Source organism: Oryzias melastigma, linkage group LG4 (assembly GCF_002922805.2).
Source record: "Oryzias melastigma strain HK-1 linkage group LG4, ASM292280v2, whole genome shotgun sequence".
Taxonomy (NCBI): domain Eukaryota; kingdom Metazoa; phylum Chordata; class Actinopteri; order Beloniformes; family Adrianichthyidae; genus Oryzias; species Oryzias melastigma.
In genome coordinates, this window is record NC_050515.1 from 31,599,970 (window position 1) to 31,626,015 (window position 26,046).

The 26,046-nt window shown below is 41.4% G+C and overlaps 1 protein-coding gene across 1 annotated transcript in view; it reads left to right on the forward strand.

Moving 5' to 3' along the window:
* trappc8 (trafficking protein particle complex 8) overlaps positions 1–25,777 on the forward strand; it is a 34,540-nt gene extending 8,763 nt beyond the window's left edge. The window contains exons 8-29 of the mRNA XM_024259068.2: positions 815–930; positions 1,158–1,308; positions 3,620–3,720; positions 3,930–4,035; positions 4,106–4,237; positions 6,637–6,861; positions 7,300–7,405; positions 8,203–8,397; positions 8,581–8,756; positions 8,846–8,920; positions 10,910–11,003; positions 11,446–11,600; positions 13,320–13,753; positions 16,142–16,298; positions 17,711–17,807; positions 18,681–18,749; positions 18,828–18,886; positions 19,268–19,471; positions 23,135–23,236; positions 23,464–23,603; positions 23,767–23,856; positions 25,305–25,777. Coding sequence (XP_024114836.1) covers positions 815–930; positions 1,158–1,308; positions 3,620–3,720; positions 3,930–4,035; positions 4,106–4,237; positions 6,637–6,861; positions 7,300–7,405; positions 8,203–8,397; positions 8,581–8,756; positions 8,846–8,920; positions 10,910–11,003; positions 11,446–11,600; positions 13,320–13,753; positions 16,142–16,298; positions 17,711–17,807; positions 18,681–18,749; positions 18,828–18,886; positions 19,268–19,471; positions 23,135–23,236; positions 23,464–23,603; positions 23,767–23,856; positions 25,305–25,539 — 3,219 coding nt within the window. The 3' untranslated portion in view covers positions 25,540–25,777. The remainder of the gene's footprint in view (positions 1–814; positions 931–1,157; positions 1,309–3,619; positions 3,721–3,929; positions 4,036–4,105; positions 4,238–6,636; positions 6,862–7,299; positions 7,406–8,202; positions 8,398–8,580; positions 8,757–8,845; positions 8,921–10,909; positions 11,004–11,445; positions 11,601–13,319; positions 13,754–16,141; positions 16,299–17,710; positions 17,808–18,680; positions 18,750–18,827; positions 18,887–19,267; positions 19,472–23,134; positions 23,237–23,463; positions 23,604–23,766; positions 23,857–25,304) is intronic.
* Positions 25,778–26,046: the final 269 nt, after the last annotated feature.

Here is a 26,046-nt window from a genome sequence, read left to right on the forward strand (position 1 = left end):
GAAATAATTGTTTATTCGACACATTCTCCATGTGTTACTTACAGTGTAAGACTTTTATAAGCCGTTTCAATTTATGCGGCTCCAGACATATTTGTTTTTTATTGTATTGGTCCAAAGTGGCTCCTTCAACATTTTGGGTTGCCGACCCCTGGATTAGATCTTGGCTGAATGGCTTTTTATTTTACAGCAACATCTGCAGATATCATGATGACGGTGAGCACAAATCGGTGCCACCTTTGGATATAAACAATTGTCTGTATATGTAGAACTGGACAGAGTAGGTGTGACGTCACCTATAGAAATGAACCCATTTCACTCTCCAGTGGAGCCAGACGGCAGTGATTGGTCTGAGTTGGTCTGAGTCAACAATTCTATGGCAACTACTGTAGCCAATCAGGAGTGAGCTTGTTGGAAGTCCACACCCCTACCTACTGAAAGCGACTCGGGGCACTTTGTCAATCAAACGTTGGAGGTGGGGCCAGCGGGCACCACATGTTTTTACTGAGGCATCTGGTTGGTCAGTTTATAACTTGAATAACTTCTGATAGAGAATAAGAATGTAAAAAAAATTAAGAATAGCAAGAAGTTGTTAAGAAATAAGTATCAGACTTAGAATAGAACGACTGAGTAATAGACTACCAAGGTCCTTTTCGGTTTTGATCAGTAGGAAAGGAGCCCAAATGGCTCTTTTGCTGTTAGAGGTTCCTGACCCCTGTCTTAAACAGTCAATGGTTTAATCTTAATGTTCATGTACAGAAGCCATAATGTTAATCTGGTTGTGATCCTGATGATCTCTGACCTTTTCTGTCCACAGCTGGTTTCCAGGAAAGGCCTGAGTCGTTCCCTTTTTACCGCCACCAAGAAGTGGTTTGGGGGGGGTAAAGCTCCAGAAAAGAGCATGAGTGAGCCCAAGAGCGCCTGCGGCCTCCTGTAAGTTTGTTGTCTCCACAGAATCCTGTGTGAAATCCTCTCTTTGTAAAAATGTCAATTCATAGATTTAGGTTTGTGAGTGCAGGAGACCTTATCATAAACTTCAATTTTGGAATCTGAAAATACACATTACCAATTCTTTTGAGAGGATTTTATCTCCATGTTCCTCCAAGCCGTTAGGTGTTTCTACCATGACCTTTGACCCCCTTCTCTTCCAAATACGGCAGGTATCCCCCCGAGGCGCCTGAGCTGCAGATCAGGAAGATGGCAGATCTGTGTTTCCTGGTGCAGCATTACGAGCTGGCCTACAGCTGCTACCACACCGCCAAGAAGGACTTCCTGTCAGACCAGGCCCTGCTGTACGCCGCGGGAGCGCTGGTGAGTTTGCCGTCTGTCTTCAGCTGTCGCCGCTGTGAGCAGAACGTAGCCAGGACAGGTCAAAGCCAGTCCTCCTGAGAAACTCCACCAATCTGACTGTTGGGAGGCTGACGATCAAACACCCGGGCTTTGATGGTTCAGAGACATTTAATACCAACTAGCAAAACATAACACTCAGACTCAATCAAAGCAGAGGGATGTTTATCATTAACAAGAACCGATGGACCTGAAATCACAGCTCACAATGGCTGAAGGTTTCTTCTAACGACTTCAGAATTAGGAAACTTTTCACATGACGTCAAACATCGCCGGTCTAGTGCAGAGTCGCTTCCATTGTAAATGGTTTAGAACGGCAAAACTGACAGCTGAACGCTGTTTAAAGCAATTTTACGTAAATAATAATAGGTAACCTAACCAATTGTAACTGAAATTTGTACAATATTCATTATAGAAGTTGTTTTCCTCCTCTTAAACTGTTCACAAATCAGAGTACAAATGTCAGTAATCCTGCCTGCAGAATGCTCCACATGCTTCCCCAAAGTCCTATGGATTATAATAAACGAGTCGTGGATCATTTCTCTCTAACAACCCGGTTAAAGTTAGACAATGATTGATTTTTTTTTTACTTGGCTGTTCTTATTTTGAAAGCTGAAACTGTAGCTGCTCTGAACATTTTCACTGAACCAAACCATTCCTGTTTTTACAATTATTCCCTAAAATATCCTGTAGAACAACAAGTAACTTTATCCTGGGAAGAGATTGAAATGTGTACGGCCAATGCAGAGATGTGCGTCTTTGCTGAAGGCATTAAATGTGGCCAACATGAATTTCTATCGGCTTTTGTGCTGATCGCACTTAAAATTCTTCATATCAAGCAAAATAGAAACCATTAGAATAATATCTGCTCAAATGAAAGGTAAATATTTTCAATAAAACATCCAGTATTGAAGGATTATTCAAATTTGTATTTAGATTTGTGAACGATCGAGGAGAGGACATGAAAATACAGTTCAGCAGGACATTCATTAAATAAATATTGTAAATTTTTCTGTTGAATTTGGTAATGTTACGTTTTATTATTTACGTAAAATTGTGTTAAACAGCGATCAGCTGTCAGCTTTACTGTTCTAAATGCGAACACTGGAAGTCACTATTCCCTGTCGCCATTTTATCTGACATCACTGTGAAACGGCTCTATAGGAAACTTTTCAGAATACATCTTCAACTTAAGGGGCGGGGTTGATAAAATCTATTTATCGATCTCTATCGATCTAAGCTTAATAGATCAATAATCAATCCATAAAAGTAGAGCTCGATCTAGCACAAAAAGCTATGTTTTGCTAGCTTGATGCTAACATATGATGAAATTTCCCATAGGACGGCTAATGCTAACGCTTGGTCGACCTAAACATACTTTTCTGATTAAATGAACATCTTTGTAAACTCACAGACATGAATTTTCCAAACTCTTATAAGGAAATAATTTTTAAAGTAACTATTTGTAGTCTAAAACAACGGTTGTGTCTGAAATCCCCTCTCTAACCCCTAACTACTAAAAAATGATATATTGCAGGACTATATAGTGCCCTGGATTTTAAAGGCACTTTGGACACAATGTTCACGACTTTTTTTTGGTTTTGCTAACCACTGGATATGAGGTCACCGATTTCATGAAATGAAAATTGAATCAATGGGAACATTTCACATTGTTTATTTATGACTCCACTGTGTTCTGATGGTAAAATTGTGGATGGTTTATTCATGTGGGCGTTTTTTATTCAAAATCGTTTTACCACAATGCATTGTCTATATTCGCTAATCTAGTGAGCATTGATGCATCCTAGTTTTTCGCAATGACTTCTGGGAGATTTCTAGTGCACGCGATTTTGGAATTAGTAGATATGGGCAGCACTAGAAAATGGTGAACGCAGGGGGGGGGCAATTCAGACATAGCTACAGTTTTTAACTCATACTTTCTTCTTCTGGAATAAGATGTAATGCTATAGCGTGATCTCCACCTAGTGTCCAAACTGAATCGTCCTCCAGGAGAAGCAGAACAATGTTTCCAATGTTAATGATCTGAACATTTTAGTTAGAACTTCTCCTTTAGAGAATCCATGTAACACTGGATGATATTAACAATCTCATTATTTCACTGATACATTTACAGGATGTGAACTAGATCAGATTAATATAAATATATTCAAATCATATAGTAGATTATTAATGTGTTTCTAAACAAATGTGTATAAATGTGTAAACTCAAAATTGAATTGAATTGAGTTGATAGAAAGACACTTTTTCTGTGCAGGAAATGGCAGCAGTTTCAGCCTTCCTGCAGGGTGGGGGGGCCCGACCGTACCCCGCCCACTACATGGACACTGCAATCCAGAAGTACAGAGACGACTGCAGGTATGTTCTCCTCTCACACTTTTGTCTCCATCTTTGAAACGATGGAACTCTGAGGTTGCATCTGATTCCAGCAGCGCTCCTCAACGTCTGTGAAGAAAAACTCGTTTCTCTGCTTAGGTTTTATAAAATACAGCTAAGACAGTTTGGCTTTAATGAAATCATCTGGTCTGGATTGAACCTTCCTGTTCTGATGAGTTCCCTTTTGGCAGGAACATGGTTCTGGCCGAGCGCTGCGCTTTACTGAGTGCCGAGATCCTCAAGAATCAGGGAAAGTACTCTGAGGCTGCCACGCTCCTCATCAAGATGACCAGTGAGGTAGGAAGCTCTTTGCTGGCAGTGGGGGAGGTGGGTCGGACTGTGCGGTCATTTCACCGTCTCCCTGCAGGACTCGGACCTGCGCAGTGCCCTGCTGCTGGAGCAGGCCGCCCACTGTTTCATCAACATGCGCAGCCCCATGGTGCGGAAGTTTGCCTTCCACATGATCCTCGCCGGTCACCGCTTCAGCAAGGCAGGCCAGGTATGCAGAGTCAGCAAGGGTTGGGGTTAAAACTGAGCGGGGAGGATTCAGACCCCTTTAACCCTTTAACACCGGAGCTCCAGTGTTCATGTTCTCCAGTGTTTATGTTCTTGATTCACTGGAACTTTTCAACCGTTAACATGATAATTCCAGTAGATTTTAAAGGAGAAAACCTTTAAAATCTCCTTTAAAATCTGCTGGAATTATCATGTTAACGGTTGAAAAGTTCCAATACGTTAAAGATTTTGTGCTTAAGCGTCACTGGGAAGTGTAAAAGTTTCAGCAAATTTACAAAAAAGAAGCTGAAAAATCCCATGATCATAAAGAATCAGTCCTTTTGTTCAGTATTTAGTAGAAAGAAGAACCTTTAGAGCCAGTACGACTACAAGTCTTCTTGGGACTGATCGGACAAGTTTGTCCCACCTGGATCTGGAGATCCTACCATTCTTCCTTGCAGATCCTCTCCAGATCCTTCAGGTTGTATGGTGAACGCTGGTCAGGTCTCTCCAGAGATTCTCATATGGGTTTAGGTCAGGACTCTGGCTGAACCAGTCAAGAACAGTTACAGAGTGGTTCTGATCCAGTTCTTTGTTATTTTCGCGGTGTGCTTTGGTTGAATCTGAGGACCTGTTCACTCAGGAAGAGCTTTTCTTCCAAGATATATCTCATCTTTCCTTCAACTGTAACCAGTCGCCCTGTCCCTGCTTCTGAGAATCACCCCCCAAACCATGATGCTGCCATCACCGTGTTTCACTGTTGGTATTATGTTGGGCAAGCGATGAGCAGTGCTTAGAATTAACACCAGAAAGTTCAGTCTTGATCTCATCAGACCAAAGACTCTACGCAGGATTTAAAATGTCTTCAACTGAGGACAGGTTTCTGTGAGGTCACTCTACCATGGAGAGCTGCAGTGATGTCATCTTAGTGCATCTCTGCAGCTCAGCCAGAGTGATCTTTAGGTTCTTCTTTACCGCTCTCACCAGGACTCAGTTTGGCTGGACGGCCCGGTCTGGGATGAGTTCTGGTCCTTCTTCCACTGAAGGATTCTAGCAAGAGAATCTGGCCACAGAGAAGGATATATGGCGCTCGAAAGTTAATAGCAGGAAGTCCCTCCCCCTGCCAGAGCGACCCGCGAAATCATTGACTGGAAGTCCTCGCACGGAATCCCACGTTTTAAGCTTTCAAGGTTAAAAACGGCATTTCACCGGCTCCAATCAGCTGATTCCCAGAGGAAAAAGCGCAATTTTGCTAGGTTTGATGGGCTGATTTACAGAGAAAAAGCAGCATTTCACCGGCTGCACTCAGCTGATCCATAGAGAAAAAGCAGCATTTCTCTGGCTTTTTCTCCGAAGGTAAATGGGTGTCGTAATACAAATTTGAACACTTGTTGAAATTGACTTGAAAGAAATCAAACGATTAACGTTCTCTTCCCCATTCGAAGATCATCTGCACACTAAACTATTAGACAGTTACAGTTTATTCACATTTAAAAGCTTAAAGGCTGATAGTTCTGAAAGGTTTTTAGAATATCATTTTTAAAAGGGTTTCCTTAAGTTTAGGAAATTTCTTCTTCTGCAACCGGCTAAAGTTGCGAAATTTCTGCTTCCGGCTAGAGATTGTTCCTGGCTCCATCTTGCATGTCACAAGAGGACACTCGATTCTGGAGGCCTCTGTGCTCTTAGGAACTTTTAGTGCTGCAGAAACTCTTTAGGAACCTTGTCCAGATCTGTACCGATACTTTAACCCTTCCGCTCTCCTTGGCTTGTTTACATTAAAAGTAGGTCATCTGGACCCAAGAAGACAGTGCGCTGAACTTTTTTTCATCATTGATTTTTGAGTTTCACTAATGTTCATGGCAGACATTAAATCCTGTCCACCTTTGTCCACATTTGTCATGGAAGGAATCACACATCAATATGTGGGTGGAGTCATCTGGACCCCAAAGAGAGCTGAAGGGTATGCCGCAGTTCAGTCTCTGAGCTCTTTGGGGAGTTCCTTCAACCATCTGACATGCACTGTGAGCTTTATGGTCTCTTCTATAGACAGGTGTTTTCAATCAGTTTCATTAAAGACAGTGGAAAGAAGTAGAATCATCTCAAGAAGAAATGGACAGCATGTGAGTTCAGTATGAGTCACAGCTTAATGTCTGAATACTTCTGATCATGGGGATTTTTCACTTGTATATTTGCAGAAATGTTTACAGCTGTTTTTTCTGTCAGTGTTCAGGATCGCAAAATCAAAGGAACTACACTGATTGTAGCGAATGGTTTTAATGATACTAAGAGGGAAACATTGAAGGAGGACTGAATACTCTCCGTATGTGCTGTAGATTAGAGATCATTTCCTGTCCTCCGTCTCACCATGACATCAGTGCAACCTCTCTTCTTCTGTTGATTCAGAGGAAACATGCGCTGCGGTGTTACTCTCAGGCCATGCAGGTCTATAAGGACAGAGGCTGGTCTTTAGCAGAAGATCACATCAATTTCACCATTGGCCGCCAGTCCTTCACCCTCGGCCAACCAGAGAGTGCAGTGACGGCCTTCAGGCAGATCCTAAACGACGACAGCAGGCAGACGGCCACGCAGCAGGCGGCTTTCCTCCGAGAATACCTCTATGTCCACAAGGTGAGCTGAAGATGCAAGCTCAGACGAGGAGTCCAGAGGCTGCTTCTGTCCGCATGTTTTTGAATTCTTTAGTTCTCTGTGAACTGGGCCGGATCCTTTTGAAGCAGGTTGTTGGTGCCTGAAGCTTCTGGATTTAATTTTATACTTGATTATCTTGATGAAATACAAGAATCTGGAAACTTTCCCTTCAGCGTTCAGAACCAGGTGTTTATCTCTGAGTCACACTGGTTTGGGATAAAGTTGTTCTGATTTTAGGTCAGAGAATCGGATTGTTCCAAACAAACAGATATCAACTATGAATGGTATCGTCAACCACAAATTATGATAATCGAATCATTGTTAAAAAAAATGGTTACGCCCCATTTAATCCCTGATAAACTGCAGTTTGTCTGCAGGACTCACACTGCAGCACACTGACCTGCTCATGTGTTTATGCAGAGCGTGATGGGAGATCAGGTGAAGAGTCTTCCCCAGCTCCCGCTGCCATGCATCCTCAGTGCTGCCACCAGGGTCTACTTCGGACACGAACCTCGCCTCGCTCAAGGTAATTGAAGGGATCTGACCATGTTAGGGGTCATGTGACCTCCTTTTAAAGCTGGTTCTGTTGGGTTGACTGCGACATCGCAAGACGCTTTAACTTTGTGAATCCAAACGGAAGTTTTCTCGGGTCCTGTTTTAATGTTGAACCGAAGAGCCAGTCTGATGTTTTCTGACAGTTTTCTCAAGAAGAGCAACAATATCTGGTAAGGATGTAACGATTCTTCGGGAATTGGTAAAAAAAAACGATTAAAACATGTTTATCGATGCAGAAAATTAAAAAATGGATTTCTCACAGTTTGTGCCTAAATTTAGAAAAATGCAGAGCAGATGACAACTTTCCATGAAGGCACGCCTGTGTGTGTGTGTGGGGGGGGTGTGTGTGTGGGTGTGTGTGTGTGGGTGCTTACACACCAGTCGCACAATCAAGCGGACACTTTCAATAAAAAGTCAATGCAAATGTTTGCACACCAGAATTCCTGGCCTCCGTGCACAGAGCGCACACTGCTACGTAAGTTTTTATAAGTTGGGTCGTGAGCTATACGCACAAATTGGGCACTCAGTGAGCACACGCTGAATGTTAAGCATTTTTACGCATAATCAAAGTAGCACAGCACTGTGACCAATCAGGGAGCTGGATTTGGGAGTGGGGTGTGGGTAGCGTCCTCTTCAAAGCTCGGAAGGGCCAAACATGATCAGGAAAGAGACATGAATCTTTGGTTTGTGCCGGTTAGATTAAGATGACACCCAGACAGGCATTAAAGGAACAGTCATGACAGAGTTTTGACTGTATGATGTGTGCAGGAGAGAAGCAGGCGGCCACTCACGTGTCTCTGGATCAGGAGTACGACCCGGAGCTGTCGGCCATGTGGAGCCGTCTGGAGGAGCAGGTCGTAGCTGCTGCTAACCGAGGCGTCGTGCCCATTGGCTTCCAGCCCACTCAGTGCTGCCTGAACAGCCAGACGGACAACCTGCGGCAGCCACTGGCCGTGCTGGAGGGTGAGTCTTCAGTTCTGCTCCAAAAGTTCTGAATGACCTCTTGGCAGTAAAGGATTAATGCAGGTCTCTTATGTGATTGTGCTGATCAGGAGCTTTTGGAGGAGCTGATTGGGAGTAAACATGTCATGTTATCATGCACAGAAGTTGCTTAATCTCTGATCTGAAGCACCTGTGTCTCCACAGAGCCCATCATTGTGGAAGTGACCTTCAGGAACCCTCTGAAGGTCTCTCTGGCTCTGTCTGAACTCTCACTCCTCTGGAGGTTCAGTTCCCACCTTTCGTCCTCGTCCCTAAGAGAGCCAGCAAGTGAACAGGTGACCGGAGAGGTCATCAGCAATGAAGAGACCCTGCTGACTCCAGTAAGAAGATCTACAAAGAGTGAAGATGTGTTCTTTGTTTCATCCATACATTTGTTGCTGAACATGCTTATTTTTCCATACCTGTGCAGAATGTACAAAAGGCTGAGGTTGTCACCACAGAAATGATCCAAGAGTTTCATCTGAGTCCAGAAGAAACCAGAACGGTGAGCTGAACCATGAAACCCAGAATCAAAAAGGTTCCAGATCTCTAGCTGTGGTTCTTCAATTGAGGGGATCTCTGGTTCTGATGGTGTGTCAGTGGTTTAAGTCTTTACATTTACTGGAGTTCTCCTAAATCAGGCGTGTCAAACTCAATCAAATAGGGGGCCAAAATCCAAAACACACTTTAGGTCGCTAGAATTTAGCTGAAATGTTAGCTAAATGCCAAAATAGCCTAAAAAATCTTAGAAAATACCCAAATAGTACTAAATCTAGCCCAATGTCAATTTTTAAAACTTTAAAACTAACTTTTTAACATAACTATGAATAATAAAGAAGCAAGAATATTATTCCAGAATAAATCAACTTAAACCTTAAATAACTTTCAATATTTTTTCTCCATAAAAATATATTTTGTCAAAATGATACAAGTTATAAATGAGCACAATATTACATCGGGCCATTAATAACAATAGAATAAAATGATCTGGAGGGCCGGATAGAATTGCTTGGAGGGCCGGATCCGGCCCCCAGGCCTTGACTTTGACACGTGTCCTAAAGCCTTCATTCACTTCAGTGTAAATTCTCTAAGATATTTCTAAAACTCACCTTCATCTATTGCTGGCTGGATCCCATTTTAAACGTTTCATATAATATGTTGCTTCATTGAGACTGGTATTAAAATATAGTTACCTCATTGCAATTATCTGAACTGAAGTGATTTATAATATTGGGAATCTTTGAAATTAACTAAATTATGACGTTTATTTCTTTTTATGTGACCCTCAGCAGACGATTTTTCTTTTCTTTTAATACTACCTATAGGGGTCAACTACATTTGGCAGCACTTATGGTTTTACCTCAAATCATGTTGGTAGTACTTTAAAGGGCAGTTGGAGGCTGACTCCATTCTCAGCCCAGATGTGAAAAATGCCACACAAAAAGGGGGCGTGGCTAGTAAAGCCAGACTGAGTGGCGAAAGTGTGGCTTGGATCTGTGATTGACAGTTTGGATAGCTTTATGTAGCCATTATGTATGTTTTTATTTGTACAGCACTTTGAGGTGCTTTTAATAAGAAAAGAGCTTTCTTACACCATTCTGTCAAGTTAATCAGCCAGTCATGCCATCAATCCTCCTCCTTCCCTGTCTGAGAGTGGTAAAATGCTGCTAGCGTCGCAGCTAATAAAGGCTAACGTATCAAACAAATAATCCAGAGTGAAACGTTCATTAAATCCATCACCAGGACAGACTTTGCTGGATGTAATCCCAATTGCACTTAACCTCCGTTCCATAACTTCCAACTCCACTGGAAAGTTGTGCAACTCAGTAGATTTTTGACAACGTAAGGCAAAACACCTACAATCCTTGATAAAGCTAACGACAGACTGTTACAGAATCAAAGATGACCCCCGCCCATCTTTGATTCTGTTTTATACTGAATATACTTTTATACTGAAGCTCAGAGCATGATGTCATGAAACTTCTGGGACTTAACAGTTCACCAAACACAAAATTCACCTCTAATACCTCCATTCAACCTGTAGGGGGCAGCACACAGATGGTTTTTGACTTTATTTTCAGGAATTAAACACATTTATTTTATTTTTTTCAAATTTGGCAACGACCAACAGACAGCACTTTTAAATCCCCATTTATAGAGGTCAACAGACAAAAAAAAGTTGATTTAGGGTTTGATACCCTTTAAAAGACAGGCAGACAGAAATAAACACGACATTTTAAAGACCTCTGATCATCTTTTGGTCTATTTTCCATTTTTCCTTCTGGTCTTGCAGTTTTAATCTTTATATTTGAGATGTCACAACAACATATTGAAAAACATTTTCATTAGAGTAAATTCTCTTTAAATTCTTTACATTTAAAGTCTTTAAATTCTGTCACTTTCATTGGTTCTCCATGGATCCTCCTCACTGTGCTCACTCTGTCTTCAGGTCAGAACCTAATCGCTGTATAAAGTGTGTTTTCTGCTTTGTCAGGCACGCCTGAAGCTGCTTCCACATAGAACAGGTCAGCTAAGCATTGTGGGAGTGACTTACAACCTGAGTTCATCATCGTTTGACACCACTGAAGGTATCTTATCTGTTACTCTGCTCCGTGCTGTGGGTGGTAACATTTCCTGAGTGTAGCATGTTGTCTCCTTTTTAACAACACACATTTAAATACACTGAAACACAGATGGATGTTATTTGGTAAAATCACCTCTTTAATACCTGAAGCATTGTCGGTGACACAAAATCTTTAACATGCTGTAACTTTTCAACCATTAACGCGATAATTCCAGTTGATTCTGAAGGAGAAAAGCAGCTTGACAAGCGAGAAAAGCGGCAACCAGAGGCAAGATGTATAAATGAAAAAGTATAGGGCCTAAAATCAACCCTTGGGGAACCCCACAACTTATTTCATGGATATTTCATCCATTTTGGGCTAACCTCTTTAGCACTGTACTGACATGTCTGCCTGCTTGACTCCAACTCTTTGAGCATCTTCTCTTCCCACTTTTCTCTGTCTGCAGAGCCTTACACCGTAGACCTGGTGGTTCGTGGCAGACAGGATCTAAACATCCAGGGCCCCAGACTCAACCAAACCAAAGAGGACAAGATGTCTGTGCGCCATGGCACGGATCGACGTCTGGACCCCATCATAACTCCTCCGATGCCCCTCATGGAGGTATGTTTTATCTCCTAGACGAATTTTCTTTTGGAATGTCTTTCATATTTTTGACATTAGCTCCATCCATGACAACATCAGGGTTATAGAAGCTTCTGTAAAATAAAGTGTAAATCTAAATATGCATTAAAAGTTACAACTGCAATTAAAGGCTTTTATTTTGAGCCACTTTACTCAAAACAAATGGAACTTAAACAATTAGAAACCCCTTGATGTCAACTAAAAATAAAGGTGTTAACAACAACAACAAAAAATACCTCAATTACCTCGTCACTATCTCCACAAAATATTCATCTGTATTTTTGACAATTATTATAGGGTTTGTAAAAGTAAATAAATTACATTGGAAAAAAAATATTTTTTTGTTTTGTGGTTTCTGGCGACATCTGCTGGACCAAAAAGATAATTACACCCAGATGTCAACTGTACGGTGTATTAATTTCACCACTAGAGGGCAAATAACATTTTCTATGTCACTTCCTCTGTGGAGCAGGGAAGGACTGTAGCAATGGAGTCATAGCGGGAGGATGAGCGGGATTCAGAGAGTCAGAGCAGGTTCCTCTGAGGAAACAATGTGTTGGCGAGGAGAAAAGATGCTCTCAAGCTAAGAGGACAACGAGGCTACGCTGCTCAGCAGAAAATGTTTACAAAAACAGCAAAATCCAGAGAAGCTGTGACAGAGGCTAGCTACAGCTGTGGCTTTGGAAATGGCCCGGAGTCGTGCCAAGGTACGCTCCCCCTCCAGAATGTGTTTCCCCACTCTGATTTTTTTCTTAACTCTCATATTTTGTCCCAAACAGTGTTAAAAGAAGGTAGAATATTATGATATACTCTATTCTGGAGCTTTTAGGAGTTTATTGTCATATATTTTTTTCCCTACATATTCTATGTAAAACAATGAGAGGGGGCATGTATTCTATAAGGCTGTAGCTGAGCTGGCCTGCCAGAATCTCTGCCCACAAAAATTGCTGTAGAAGCAACAATTATTTATTACCTGTTCATGTCACATGCTTCCATAATAAAGTCACTTTCATAAATCATGTTTCTTATCCTAAATTAGCCAAACAAAGGTCATTTTAACACAAAAAAATGTTGTTTTATTTAGATTATGTGGACAAATATGCAAATATGACAATAAACTCCCAAAAGCACCAGAGTAATATAGTATATTGTAATTATCCTTCTTTTAACGCTTTTTGGGACAAAATACGAGTGTTACGAAACAAATCAATGATGCCAAAGAGCAGGAGAACACATTCTGGCAGCAGGAACGTATCTTGGCATAACACTGGTACAGAAAGCCCTTCAGTGACGAGGAGTTTGTGCAAGAATAAATGCTGAAAGTAGCTCACATGGACATCACACAGGTCGGATGTTGACCAAAACTGATGGTATTTCTTAGATAAAGCAATGTTTCAAATCTTGCTCTGTTAACTGTACTAATGGCACTTGGTCATTGAAGTTATTAAAAACATTTTTCTTACAAAATTCCCCAAAGAGTTCTTAATTTGGCCCCCCACTACAAAAGCTTTGAGAACCCCTGAATAAAAGCAACTATAAGCAAACTGCAATAACATTTTATAAAAGTTGGTTTTTAGTTTTGTTTGAGGAGTCTTGTCTGCTACTGCAGCCACATGCATGAATGTCACATGCATGAATGTGGTAATGTGGAACCATCTCCATCCACTCTCGAAGCCTGACGTATCCCTGTGCTTTCAGGTGTTCTTCCTGCACTTCCCCTCCGCTCTTCTGTGCGGGGAGATCCGCAAAGCCTACGTAGAGTTCTGCAACGTCAGCGCCGTTGCTCTGTGTGGCCTGCGGGTGGCGTCCACACACCCCCATTTCTTCACCTTTGGTAGCAACAACCCAACACCCTCGACGCCGACCAGCCCGGCCTCAGCAGAACACAGCTCTGCCTATAAAACTTTTGCTGCTACCGTCCAACCGGGCTCAGTGGTGTCTGAGGTTGAGGTTTGTGCACAGGACTTTAGCCAGCTGAGCGGTGTGATAGAAATCCCAATAGATGGTGGGACCCTGCATCCGGGCCAGTCCGTTCAGCTGCCTTTATGGCTGCGAGGACCTGACCACGAGGGAGTCCATGAGATCAACTTCTTGTTCTACTATGAGAGCACAGAAAAAGGCCTCAAAGTCAGGTAGGAACAGGAACACCTTACTCGTGAATATCTCCTGGGTTTTGGCTGAGGAGCTTAGGAAGCTCTTTGTTCACGTAGTGTTTTCTGGAACATCTACATGAAAGCTGGCAGACTAACTGTTGATTTTCAGGTCAGGATATGAGACAATTAAAGCAGAAAAATTAGTTTTCTCTGGGAACAATCTGAAGCCCTGAAGGAAAAAACAATCTAGGTCAGACGATATACACAATTCTTTAACCCTTGTGCTATCCAAGGCACGTTTACGTTGGGAGTGGGGTCTTATGGAGCCCACAAGACGGCACAAGGGTTAAGGCACATGTCTAAGTCGAGGCCCGGGGGCCGGATCCGGCCCTCTGAGTAATTCTATCTGTCCCTCCAGATGATTTTATTGTTAACGGTCGATGTTATCTTCCGCTCATTTCTAACTTGTATGATTTTTGACAAAAAATATTTTTATGGGGAGTAAAATATTGAAAGTTATTTAAGATTTAAGTTGATTTATTCTGGAACAATAATATTCCTGCCTTTTTATTATCCATAAATATGTTAAAAAGTTACAGTTTTAGAAATTGGCATTTTGCTAGCTTTTAGGACTATTTTGGCATTTACAAAGATTGTTTTAAGCTATTTTGGAGTTTAGCTAATATTTCAGCTACATACTAGCTGTTTTGGCTAATTTAGGATTCTTTTAAAGAAGTTTTTAAGCTGTTTTTGGCTATCCTAACTTTTTTTTTAGGTTTTATTAGGCTAATTTGGTATTTAGCTAATATTTTCCCTGGCTATCAGCTTTCGCATTTTCTGCTATTAGCTTCAGTTATTTCAGCTATCAGCTTCCGCGTTTTTAGCCATCAATTTCAGCATCTTCAGCTTCTAAATTCAGCTTACAGCATTCACACTAGCATTACCTGCAGTAATGCTATATAAATAGTTCATAATTATATTAAAAATGTACAGTTTTAAAATGTAGTTTTAGATTGTTCAATGAATGTTTATCCTGTTCCTCCTGTGATCTAAGGTATGTTTTGGATTTTGGCCCCTTGTGCGATTGAGTTTGACACCCCTGGGTTAAGGGGTAACTGAACAGTAAATAAACTTTTCTTTTCATGTTTACCTGTACAAAATGGGTTTTTTGTACAGATGTCCTTGCTAAACATTTGGCAATTTAAAATTAAGTTGGTTTAATTCCTAAAAATTATAGTCTATGTGCTGCCTCCTAGAGGTTGAAACTAAGTAGTAAAGTTGATTTTTGTGATTGGTCAACTGGTGTAACCCCGGGCTCCCACGGCAATAATTACAACTCAGGTGCGACGCAGGAGTATTCTAGCTACAGCAGCTGACTCCCTTTGGTTGGGATGGCTGCGCCCTAAAGGTGTCGTCACACTGAATGTGATTCGTGCGGTGGAGTTTGGCGACGCAGCCAAAATCTAAATATCCGAAGGTTGACAGGTCGCTGTGTCGCATCTGCCAATCAGGAGCTCACTTTTGGGCACATAACGTTTTCAGTGACTCACTCCCGCGGTGGAGCTCTCTCTCTCGATATGCGGCCGACAGAGAGCCGCTGTGGGATGCAGAGGCTGCCGGCTCAGGCCTCATTGAAACATTAGAAAAAAGTTTTTTCTACTCTGAAGTAAAACGACTCAATTCCTGCCGCTGCGTGTGGATGCCGCCCATTTCATGACATCATCCTAGAACCTTTGGCAGCGTGTCTGCATTTCTCCCATTAAAATAATACAAACCTTTTGAAAGATTGATGCACATTCCATATATCTGCTCTTAGTAAGCACAGCTATCGCTACACTGGTTTGAGCTGGAATTCATTCAAGACAGGACACAATTGTAAGATACATGGTCTGCATCTAAAATGAAAGTTTTTTGCTGATCACCACTAGCTCTGTGGAGAATTTGGGTGTTGGTGTCAGACTGGGGGCGGAGCTGTCAGAGCATACTTTTCCTGAAAGGGGCGGTCTCACTCTGACATCAGCGAATGAGGACCTGCTCGTTTTCATGGGTATGGGAGGGGCTGCTGTTGAGAGTGCAGGTTTTTAGAGGATCACTCAGAAATGTGTGAACAGATTAAAATACAGCTTTGGGGTTTTTTTAATAATGAAGATTGGACCATATACTCTTAAAAGCTCTAAAAGGTTGTTTTCATGGTGTCGCAGTTTAAGTGTGGAGAGCACTCAACACACAAAGGCAAAATACTGATGTGAAAGGTCGTGGACTAGAGGTGTGTTTCCTCTTATCTTTTAGGAAGATAAACACATTCTGATTGTCCTCATGTTTGTTTTGAGCTCTGTACGGAATTGCAGTGTCTAATAAACCGTATGTGTGACAGATGTGAGAAGCCTTGACCGGTTATGCTATGCTCTCCTTTCTGTTCACATGAAGCCACCGGGTGTTGCGCCACACAGTCTTCATCTGTGCCAGTCGGTCTCTGAGCGTTCAGGCCTCGGCGTGTCGCAGCGCCGCTCCACCTCATCGGTCTTCAGACAGTATGAGCTGTGATGGAACGCTCGTCTTTGTAGACGTGGAGAACGTCAACACGGTGAGTGACCATCATCACCCAGGAGGATGTTGAAGAGCACATTATGCCTGGTTCACACTGGACGTGGAAGTGCCGCGAAGCGTCGCCTCCATTCGGCGCCCTTGTTAACCTATGGTGTCGTTCACACCAGATGTAGAGCGCCGGGGTCTCCACAGAAGGCTCACGCCGTGCAGCAGATCATTTCGGCGTCTGGTCTATTTTGTGTGCGAGCCACTAGCGATCCACGTCAATTCTGGCAAAGAGTTACACCAAGTTTACTTTCAAAATATAACCAATTTTTCACAATAAAACACAGTGATCGAAACATTTTAAATGTTTTTGTTTCTAAACAGACTGTAGAGATGAAAATACATACATAATCACAATTGATTAATTTATCCCTCTGGGATATGAATAAAGTTCAATTTAACACACACACTTCTCTCTGTGTGCCTCAACAACAGATAAATAAAGAAGTGAAGGTCTACTAACTAGATGCTTCTTCTTAGCAAGAAGGGTAATATTTTTAGGGTATTAACTTACCCATGATGACAAAAACAATAAAAAGCTCTAGCAGAAGAGCCTGTCGACCGTTGTGGAAAACGTGCGCATCTGGTGTGGATTGCAGGAGAGAGTGGATGCCACGTGCACTCTGCTCCGCGGCGCTACCACGTCCAGTTAGCGTTGGAGCGCGTGTCAAAGTCGAGACCCGGGGTTCCGGTTCCGGCCCCCGGGTCATTATATTCGGCCCTCCAGATGATTTTATTTTATTGTTAGTAACTGTCTCATGTTATATTACACTCATTTGGGACTTGTCTAATTTTGACAAAATATAACATTGAAAATTATTTAAGGTTTAAGTTGATTTATTCTGGAATAATATTCCTGCCTTTTTATTATTCATAATTATGTTGAAAATTTACAGTTTAAAACTTTTAAAAATGGTCACTCTGATAGCTTTTCTGATTATTTTGGATTTACTAAGATTTTTTTAGGCTATTTTGAAGTTAAGCTAATATTTCAGCTACATGCTAGCTGTTTTGCCTAATTTAGGTTTTTTTTTTTTAGTTTTTTTTTTTTTTTTTTTTAGTTTTTCAGGCTATTTTGGAATTTAGATGATGTTTTAGCTGGCTATCAGCTTCAGTGTTTTCAGATGTCTAATTCAGCTTCCAGCATTCACACTAGCATTATCACAGGTAATACTATTTATCTGGTTCATAATTATGTTAATAAGTTACAGTTTAAAGTTTTAAAAATGTAGTTTTAGTGTTTAATAAATGTTTATCCTGTTCGACCTAAGGTATGTTTTGGGTTTTGGCCCCTATGTGATAGAGTTTGACATCCCTGCGTTTGAGTGAAACTCAGATCTGTTATGATGATGAATATTATTAACATGGTTAATAATCTGTTGCCTTTTTTCTGCCTCCTCCCAGAGTGAAGGAGGCGTCCGTGAGTTTCACATTGTCCAGGTGTCCAGCAGCAGTCAGCGCTGGCGCCTTCATAAGTACATCAACCCCGACAAGGACAAAGGTGCGTCTGCAACCTGGGGCTCCTTTATCCGTCCTTTGTGGCTCTTTGGCGATGAAGAAAAATATCAGTTTAAATAAAAAAATGTTTTGGTTAATTTGTTTTAGGTAAAAAGTTTTGTCATTTATAGTTAGATTTTGAACTTTCCATATAACCAAACAAAATGATGGTAAAAGGTTTCATCTATTGTCACAAGGGTTTGTAAATAGAATGAGCTTAAAGCACATACAATTACATTGGATTCTAGGCAAACATTGTAAATGGAGAGAAGGACGAAGGTGCACCAAAGCGATAGATAAGTCCGTGCCCGATTTAGCTTCCTAATATTTCTTAATCAAATAAATCTGCTGCAGCAGGATGATTCTATTTAACACGGGGTGTATTTTTCTTTAAAGGAACTTTTAGGTTCTGCTCTAAAGTGAAATAAGTTTAAATTGTTAAACGAAATATATAAATTATTATAATTCAGTTATTGTAAATAATGAAAAAGCTATGTAATATAAATAAATGGTTTAATGGTCACAAAACTATTTAAAGTTTATTTTTCTAAAGAGTAAAGTGAGAGCTTGTGGTTCTTGCAGGGGTTTGGTTTGTAAGAAGCTGGACCAAATGGCTCTTTCAGTGCTAAAGGTTGCAGACCTCTGCTCTATGCCAACATGTCGGATCATTTGACCCTAATCTGAATGGTAACGCATACCAGGCTAGCATGTGACGCTCCTCCTCTCAGGGTTTAGATTTTGGTCCCAGTAATTTGGAGCTTCACAGCAAAATCTTAACTTCTGCATTCGTGGATTTATGGGTAACTGTAAAAGGAAGTCGTATCATGGTGGGCCTGGACTCCTCCCAGCCTCAGCACGTGTTCTTCATCTCCTCTAGACTGTAAGCTGAGCAGCAGAGAGAAAGCCAAGCTTTGCTTCAGAGCCACGCCATGCACCCCCCTCCCAGGTAGGTGATCGTCATCATCACATGCTCCATCTGCCTGTACGTAGCTGTCCAGCTCACAGAAACTCTTTGTTTTTTCAGCTTCCATGGACACTGTGGAGAAATACACATTTGCAGATCTGAATCTGGGAAATGAGCAGGTACATGTTTTACTTTAGAATCTATGTTTGAGTAAACCACGACACTGCTGCTGCAGAACAACCTTTACTCACTGAGGGTCATTCATCAGTGAAGAGTAACACCAGCGTCCTCCAGAACCCTGAGGTTAACCCTTTAACACCCGAGCTCCAGTGTGTATGTTCTTTGATTTACTGTAACTTTTTTTAATTGTTAACACGATAATTCCAATAATACAGAACGCCCTATAGTCTGGAAAAACGACTAAACTAAAAAAAATATTTCTGTTGGTAACAGAGATCAGGATCCATAGCGACCACACACAATGAAGGCTGACGTGGCGTCTGGTCGGTCAGGAGAGGATTCATGAGCTGGAGTCTTAACAAACCTCTGTGTCTCTGCAGATCATCAGCTCCTCCACCCCCTGCAGAGACTTCTTCTTTCGCTGCTGCCGAGGCCTAGAGCTTCAGCAAGGGGATAAGGTGTTATCCAGGACGGGCTCCAGCAACAAAACCGCCTCTACGCCCCCCAACACCGGCCCCTCAGATCCTGCAACTATTGCTAGGAAGTGCAATGAACTGGACCTAACCATTATTGTCATCTGGAAGGCAAGTCCACTCCAGATGAAGAGATTAGATCAGGGTGTCAAACTCAATCACACAGGGGGCCAAAATCCAAAACACACCTTAGGTCGAACAGGATAAACATTTATTGAACACTAAAACTAAATTTTCAAAACTAAAACTGTAACTTTTAACATAATTATGAACTAAATATATAGTAATACCTGTGATAATGCTAGTGTGAATGCCAAAATTAGCCAAAACATGAAGCTGAGATATTAGCTAAACTCAAAATAGCCCAAAAAAATGCCAAAGTAGTCCAAAATCTAGCAGAATGACAGTTTTTAAAGCTTTAAAACAAACTTTTTAACGCAATTATGAATAATAAAACGGCAGGAATTATATTCCAGAATAAATCAACTTAAACCTTAAATAACTTTCAATATTTTAATCTACATAAAAATATATTTTATCAAAATTATTCAAGTCACAAATGAGTGCAAGATAACATCAGGTCATTAATAACAATAAAATAAAATGATCTGGAGGGCCGGATAGAATTACCAGGAGGGGCCTTGGGGCCTTGACGCTAACTGGACGTGGTAGCGCCGCGGAGCAGAGTGCACGTGGCATCCACTCTCTCCTGCAGTCCACACCAGATGCACACATTTTCAACAACGGTCGACAGGCTCTTCTGCTAGAGCTTTTTATTGTTTTTGTCATCATGGGTAAGTTAATAACCTAAAAATATGACCCCATGTTTCTGCTAAGAAGAAGCAGGTAGTTATAATTAGTTTTTGCGTTGTGGTTGCAGTGTGTTGTGTTGTTTCACTTTAAAAGTTGAATAGTACTTTTTTTTTTTATTTATTATGTATGTTGTACATTTTATCTGGGAGGAAAATGAGCATAATTAAACATAATAACATATTTTACACTTATAAATATTTAAACATTTTTTTACATCAGTTGTTCATTTTTTCATGATTTAATAGTTATTGATAAGTTAAATAAAACAACAAAACGACCTAAAGAGCTAAAAGATCCAGATGGCTATAAGATCTCTCTGAGGAGCTGCAGCTCAAAAGAACCATGACAGGAAAGGATTCTCTATTTATGGGTTTACTTTTTGGACTGTTTTAGATTCACTTTCTCTGTAAAGATTAAAGAAAGGGATTGTTAACATGTGGTGTGTGTAGCTTTCTGGAAAAACACAGATCTTTATGTTTAGACAAATGTTTAGATTGTTCCACTTTTTCTGTTAGCCTACAAACTGATCCCGGCCCCCCCCCTCAGAGAAGAAAACAGTTATGCAGCCCTCAGAAGGAAAAGTTTGGGGACACCTTCTCTAGAGCAACATCCGAACATTTAACACTGCAATCGAGTCTGAAACTATGTGATCGGATTAGGACTACTTTTTCAGTTATTTAAATTTAATATTTGATACCCCCAAACAGTGTCTTTGTGCTCACACATGTGTGCTATGTAACAACATGCATCGTAAAAGTAGGTAAAAAAAGGTGAAAGTTTTCTCGTGGTGCAGTACAAACGCACATGTAGTCAGTTTGAACGGGTTTCAGAGATCGTCTCCAGCTTTTCCTGACCTTCATGTCTTCTCGCTCTCCTGCAGCCTTCATTCACAACTAGGGCTGGGCGATATGGCAAAAAAATAAAATAACGATTTTTTTAATTTTATTTCACGATTTCGATTTTATCACGATATTTTTAAAATAAATTCAAATTTAATTATATTGATTTTAGTTGAAAGAAGTAAACATATTTTTGAACAAATATTTACATTTATTCGAATTAAATAGTTATCTATTAAGATTAACCTGTAAATATTGCAAGAATTGCGTCTTCTACTGCTACAGGTAATGCATTGCTGTCAAATGAACAGCTTCTAAATATCAGTGAGTTTTAATTTTTCCTTTGTGCTAAAATCCATAAAACAGAGCTTGTAAATGATTGTCACCCAAGACCAGAAATGAGGGAGATTGATGAAGTTTATAGCATGAATGACTGATAAAGTTTAGTAAAGTCCTTTCTCTATTAAAAACAGCTCAAAATGCTAAATAATAAAAATAATAATAAAAAAAAACACCATTTACCACATTTTAAAATGAAACTGAAACTTTTATTATTTTTGATTACATACATGCTAAATAAATCTCAATTGCTTCAGAATTTACTTTCAAATAGACGATGTCATTGTACTTTCAGAAAAAGGCTCCAGCTAGCATCTTTAACCGATATAAAAAACATTTTTAAACTTGGATAATAACATTAAATACATCTGCCAAACTGTTAAGATTCAAAACACAGAGATAATAGCAGTAAATGTTTTAAAAAGTTTACATCCACAGCTCCTTCACTAACATCTGCTCTCTGCTGTGTTTATGTCACTGAGCAGAAAGCTAGCGTTAGCATTAGCGCTGTTTATTCTAGTTGGGCTTTTATTCGGTCCGAACGGCCAAGAAAGAACCTCAACGGTGACGCCACGGATTAAGAAAATTATGTGCAAACTCACTTACACTTCTTACAAGGGGAGTGCGACCGACGATAAGATTTAGGCTCTTACAGTAGCTAGCAAAAGCTATGCAAAGAGCTAGCAAAACAATGCAGCACCGTGCATCTTGACAGAACATTTTACGTGTTTCCTACATGAATTACCATCAGTTTTTGTGCAGGTTGAACGTAAATACGTGCGATTAACATCCGCTATGTTTAAAAACACGAAACATTAATAAAAACATACATTAAAGAACCAAACTAGCATGTCTGTCACGGGTTGCTAGCACCCACTTTAGCCTAAACTTTAGCACACAGTTCACGGTTCCCAGCCTGATTTCTCTCTATTAAAATGCGATTCCTGTCCTGTGATGATTCCTCTCCATCGGATTATTTTGTTGTCAAGGTTTTTGAAGTCGATTGCAAGACACTGCGTCTCCTTTTGTTACTTTTTCGGACCTCCGTCATTCATTACTCGAGAAGACTCAATTCCATAATGACGGCGCACGCGACTCTGTCCCGTTGTATGTCACGTGACTTCCAAACAGGAAAAACACACCGGGGAGGAGGAGGGGGAGGAGGGGGAGCAGCAGCAGCTCGGATTTAAAGTCACAGCTGTCAACAGGCTTTTGCCTTCTCGCTCTTGCAGCTTTTCGTAGAATATCGCGATATAACGATATCTTAAAAATGACATATCGTCAGCTTTGGAGATCGTACGACGGTTTTTTATCGTCATATCGCCCAGCCCTATTGACTACCTTCTCCTTCAATGATCCAGAGTGATCACTGCCTGCTGTAAAGAGTTAAATCCTCTCAGAGGAGCAGTTGTGAGTCTGCAGTGTGAACATTTGAACCAATCAGCCTCACTGTCAGAGTAATTTCTTCTCCTCCTTGATTTTGCATCATAAATGACTGCAGGAGGGAAGGATTTTACATCCCTAGGGGTCACTGTGAATGAGCCAAGAGCAGAAATGCAGATTTTTCTCTCCACTGGTTCCATCAAAGGAGCTTCAGAGAAATAAAATCTGGAGGTCTGGAATTAGGGAGTGGTCAACAGAAGAAACAATCAAGCTGCAAAGTCAGTTTGTTATACAGTCAGTTTGTGGGTCACTCACAAATGAAGGTTGAGACTGACAGAAGAAACCTTGCATAATCAGCTCCTAAAACCTGCATGTGTGACCTGTTCCTCTCTGTGAGCAGGCCTTTGTGGTGGAGGACAGCAAGCAACTGATCCTGGAGGGCCAGCTTCATGTGGCTCTGCAGACCATCGGGAAAGAGGCCACGTCTCTGATGCCCAAAGAGGTAAGACACCCAGGCCTGCTGTGTGCCAGCCAGCCTTAAAATCTTCACAGTGTCTGCAGAAATTGATTAGACCCTAAACATTCTTCTCCCTAGACGGTTGAGGAGTTTCGGTAGTTCAAAGAATGTCAACAGTGGAGCTAAAGCTAAATGGTTAAACAAGCTGTTCTGTATTCCTGTTGAAAAGTACAATTTCCAATCAGTTGGCTCTATTTTCTCTGGTTTTGAAGGAAGCTCAGGAGATGGTGTTGCTCAAGTTCAAGTCAGAACTCCCCCCTCCTGTGGCCCTGCCCCCCCCAGAGCTGTCCCAGCTCATCAAGACCAACCTGCACTACCCAGAAACCTTCTCCCATGGCTTTCTCCAGGACAGGTCCGACTGTCTCTCCTCTGATATGTGCCGTATGCAGGCTGGGCTTTAGGGTGGGGCCAACTGGAGCTCACCTTCTGTCTGACTCCACATCAGGGTTAGAACTCACCTGGTTTGGAGAGAGCTGTCAGGTTAACCAGTCTTGGGTGTCTTTTTGTGTCCCCAGTCTCTGCATGGTTCCAGTGACCTTGAGTTTATCCAACTGCTGCTCAGCTCCTATTGAAGTTCTGATTGACTTAAGACACAGAAGCATCAGGTAAGGAGTTTGCACAGTTCTAACCTGTAGAAACCAGTAGAAAAAGTGACAGATGCTGGTCTCGAATTTTTCAGAAGTCGGTTTGCTAAAGTGGTGATTCAGTTAGCGCACGGGAGAAGCCTGTTCAGTGGTATCTAAAGAAATAGAAAGACAGCAGGCACTGCAAATTGCTCTGACCTATTTTCTGTAGTTTGCCTGACTTGCGTCTTGTTAAACGCAACCAAATCTCTTGGGTTGCGACTCAAATCTCCTGGGTCACAACCCAAATCTGTGGGTAGCAACTCAAATCTTATGGGTAGCAACTAAAATCTCATGGGGCGCACCAAATCTCGTGGGTAGCAACTCAAATCTTGTGGGTAGCAACTCAAATCTTATGGGCAGCGACCCAAATCTCATCAGTTGCGACTCAAATCTCCTGTGTAATGACCAAATCTCTTGTGTAATGAAAAAAATCTCATGGGTAGCGAGTGACTCAAAACTTGTGGTTTGCGACCCAGATCTCGAGGGCAGCAATTCAAATCTAGTGGGCCGCGACCCAAATCTTGTCAGTAGTGACTCAAATCTTGTGGGTCACGACCCGAATCTTGTGGGTCACGACCTGAATCTTGTGGGTCACGACCTGAATCTTGTGGGTCACGACCCGAATCTTGTGGGTCACGACCCAAATGTTGTTGGTCTCAACTCAAATCCTATGTGTAATGACCAAATCTCGTGGGTCACGACTCAAATGTTGTGGGTCACGACCCGAATCTTGTGGGTCATGATCAAATCTCATGGGTCAACAATAGAAGAAGGCAGAGAAGAGATATAGTTGCAGGTTTATTGTGTAAGCCGTTCTTACGGTGGATCTTTCTGAAAAAATTGGACATTGTCCAAAAAGGCTGACCAACCCTGAAGCTAGCGAGCCCGTCACAACAAGGAAAAGGATTTGTCTTGCAGCAGTTCTGTCTAGCAAGGGTAACAGAGTTTTGTGACGATGTTGAGCGACAAAGGGGCCAGTCACTGAACGCACCACGGCTGTCCTGAACAGATCGAGCTGCATCGTCTCAGCTTCTCTGCAGGATTTACGATATCATTTCCTAGACAAAGACAGGTTTCAAAACCATGAAAAACTAGCATTTATCACCCTTAGTGTATCACCCTTATTATTTAAAAATGCTTATTTTCAAGTTTAAAAAGTTGTGGTCGATGTCTGCTTTTGTGGCAGTGGGAAGAGACTTGTACGCGCTTTTGTAGTGAATTTAGTTGAATTAAATAATCAATTTATGATGGAATTGCTCCATAATTCTGACAACAGGATGGTGTTAGAAACATAAAATAGTTTTGGTGGAGAAAGAGTGAAGACTCAGCTCTGAAATGCACGGACCACTACTGCATTTAAAAACTACTCTTCAGTGGTTGTGTGAGCTAGTTTAATTGGATTTGTTTTTTTGTGTGTTCTTTTGCAGCTCTGAGTCTCAGGAGTTCCACAGCCTGTTTTCCTGGGTGGGCCAGAGTCAGTACAAGCTGCTGCTGCGGCCACACGAGGTGCTGAGCCTCGCTCTGCGGGCCTGCTTCTTCCGAGCGGGAGTCTACAACTTGAACACGGCCCGAGTTTTTGCTAAGCCAGCCCAGCTGAGCAGCATGAGCGAGTCCAACCAGCAAGCAGCAAGTCCTGCTCTGATCATCATCAACAGCACTTGAGGAGCTGCAGAAACATTCCACCCAGAGGCTACTGGACCACAACCGGACTGCAGTCTGTCTGCTCATCTTTGGAACAAATGACTTTATTATGACAGGATGTAATGATGAAGGATTACCAACCACAACCTTCTTGGATCGCACTAGTTCATTGCTTCTGAACAGAACCTCAGATTGTTTAGTTGAGATCTAAAGTGTAATTACTGGATGTATCCAAATAAACTGAAACTATGAAGTCACATTTCAGGGTGGTTCTGTCAGCTTAACTAACCTTGACCAGAATGTACTTTAGTGGGATTTTTTTGTGAAGAGCTGTGTCCAGCATACAAACTGATATTTTAACCCTTGAACACCTGAAGTGTCACTGCTGACGCTTAAACACAAAATCTTACTGTAACTTTTTAATCACTAACTCGATAATTCCTGTAGATTTTGAAGGTCTATCTATACCCTTGGTGTAGACCAGGGCCGTTAAACTCAATCGCACACACCTTAGATCGCGGGCCGAAC